Raw genomic sequence first — 2,725 nt, 5'->3', positions numbered from 1 at the left:
AACAAGAACCTACCTGCTAGTAGCAAAGAAACAACCGATACGTATCAAATTCAGTATGCTAATGATAGTCGAGAAGATACACCTACAGAAGAAAAGTATGACTTCTAGAATCGATTTGCATACTTCAATGATTATTTCAGTAAACTAACTGATGTTCGGTGAGATATTTATTGAGATTAAGCATGTTTCAATACATAGATTGTTTTATTGTTAAGTTAATGTTAAGTTGTAATAAATATTTTCTTATGAACGGTATTTAATTTTTTCATTTGATTAATTGTATCAATTTAATCTATTCTTTCTTTTGTACGATCTACTACTCGTATAACATGATAATTTTTGATAACTCTCGATCCTATAAGATAGTATATCATATTTTTATCGCCGCTTACATTGACTTAAAATTATATTGTTGCTTATGATAAAGCCATTTGATAATATTATAATCTTCTTCTCATGGATCTGTGTGTTCAGTTGCAAGCGGTTCCAAATTTAAAGTTTTCGAAGGTATAGGAAACAAACTATACTATAGAAAGGAGAGCAGTCATAATATAACAAAGAATCTTTGAAATTACATACTACTGACTTTCCGAAGTAAAATTTATAAATCAAAAAACGTTTTGATTACAGGAAATCTCTAATCTAATCAATTGACATATCGAATAAATGATGAAAATAATTGACTAGAATTGGATAATTATATATTCTCAACGTGTAAGAAACTAATAATAGTGCTATAGTATAGGATGTATAAGGGATGGATTTACTTGAATATTATTTTAAGACTTTGCTATTTTCGTGCCCGCGTAACTGGCACCAAATTCAAATGATCGTAGTACTGTATGTTGATGTATTAAAAATATAAATTAGCCTAATGGATAATTATACTGTAGTTATCTATTGATACTATCGCTGCGTAATTTGATGGTATCAATAAATTGGGGTATAATTAATTATAGTTCTTTACGTTAGTACTATGATTACAGTATTATATCTCAAACTTTTAAATACGGTATTTAAAGAGAGTGAATATAAACCAATTTGTTTCTCTCGAATCTACAAGGAGAGATCTATAGTAACCTATTTCAGTACAGCGATTTCTACTTCAGATTTCGTTAGTTGCAATAGTCACAATGTTAATATTTTCTGACGTTAGTTTACGACAGTTTACATACTGTTTTATCGTAACCACTATATTGTACGCAATTATAGTCTACATTAAAGTATCGCTTTTCTACTAAAGCCTTTATGTATTTCTGTACATGGCAACTAATACCGCTAACGCTGACTCATCAAACTCTCTGTCACACTGCTATATCAAGGACAATAAAATAATCAAATGATTGCTTTTGATAATATGCATATATTTTTAAAACGGAGGTTATTTTAAAATAGTTATAAGCATTTTAAAATCAGTCGGATGAATGTATACAAGAATTATATAAAAGCATCGCATAAATGCTTTAGAAATAGTTTAAATGCTAAAAATAAATTCCTATTTCTACTGTACTAAATCAACATCAATATTTTTCCTGATTTATTTTAATGTAAAATGTTCACTCATATGGCGTAATTTAAAAAAAATAGCTCGAAATCAACAGTGAATTATATTTCTTTACATTAATAGAAAAACATAAAAGAAGCCTAAAAGGTTACTAAACTGTTGTTACTTTAGTGATCAACATAATTTTAGATTTAGGAGAATCTGAGATATTTCTTGTGTTACTCTTTTCTTTCAATCTGTTATCACTAAAGCAATTTCGCTTATTACTTTCTTGCGAAACTGGATAGAAATGCCAAGCTAATAAATATGCTATGAGTTTAAGAGATTTGAAAGTAGCCATAGCAGCAAATACTAATAAGCTTAAAGTATCATTATGATAGGCCCAACAAAATCCTCGCTGATTACAATTTTCATCCCACAGTGAGCAAGAGTGATCTAAAATAACTCCAAAGATTACCGGTCCAATTAAGCCACCTATTAAACGGGCAAAAGTACCCATCAATCCTACCGCAAAAGCATTTTGATTCTCTGGCACAGACCTAAAATTCGATTTTAGAGGCAACATATTACAAGTGAATAGATCGATATTCGTGAGCGTAAATAACTTGGCTATTAATATCTTGAAATACGTGCTATCCTTAAATTTTAGAAACTAATAGAGAATATTTTACGATAAGTATATATAGTATTAAATATTATGCTGCCAGATTGTGATTTCTGTTTAGAAGTCAACCCACAGAATATAGACTGTATCACAGACGCAAATATTCCACAGTACATTGACTTTACCATAAAAAATTATTCTAATTTTACTATCAAAGATGATATAATTGAAACTAATTCGACAGTAACTGAAAGAATAAGTAAAATTAAATCTAAATTACACTATAAATGTTTAGAATTGAATTAGTAGAGATGGAGTAGAAGGCTACTGTAATTGTTGATTAAAAGGATATAACATTGATACACCTTTCGATTGTGAGTTAAGATCAAATATTTTGATGACTATGGTAGTTGATATCTATTTTTATTTGAACGAATGCATTTGCTAGGTTGTATAAGCTTTAATTGAGGATCATTAATACTGATTCATTTTAATTGGTTTTACCGTAGAATAATCTGCATTCCTGGTGCTACATTGAGAAATGTTGAGATCATAATAAAGGCCAATAAGATAAAGAAAGGAATAGACAGACTACATGATCCTTGGCAATTGCCGCC

At 29.2% G+C, this 2,725-nt stretch overlaps 2 protein-coding genes across 2 annotated transcripts in view; one reads left to right on the top strand and one right to left on the bottom strand.

Annotated features, from left to right (window-relative positions):
• The window catches only part of TRIADDRAFT_62656 (uncharacterized protein), a gene marked incomplete at both ends in the record, with an annotated part of 4,043 nt that extends 3,389 nt beyond the window's left edge, over positions 1–654 (top strand). The window contains one exon of the mRNA XM_002118600.1: positions 631–654. Within this exon, the coding sequence (XP_002118636.1) occupies positions 631–654 (24 nt within the window). The remainder of the gene's footprint in view (positions 1–630) is intronic.
• A 1,112-nt stretch (positions 655–1,766) lies between these two features.
• TRIADDRAFT_9404 (uncharacterized protein) lies at positions 1,767–2,045 on the bottom strand (the record flags this gene model as incomplete). The annotated part of the gene is made up of 1 exon (XM_002118599.1): positions 1,767–2,045. A coding segment is annotated over one exon (279 nt), but the record flags the coding sequence as incomplete, so codon positions are not given.
• Positions 2,046–2,725: the final 680 nt, after the last annotated feature.

Source organism: Trichoplax adhaerens, genomic scaffold, assembly GCF_000150275.1.
Source record: "Trichoplax adhaerens TRIADscaffold_270 genomic scaffold, whole genome shotgun sequence".
Taxonomy (NCBI): Eukaryota; Metazoa; Placozoa; class Uniplacotomia; order Trichoplacea; family Trichoplacidae; genus Trichoplax; species Trichoplax adhaerens.
This window is presented reverse-complemented; position numbering and strand designations above follow the sequence as displayed.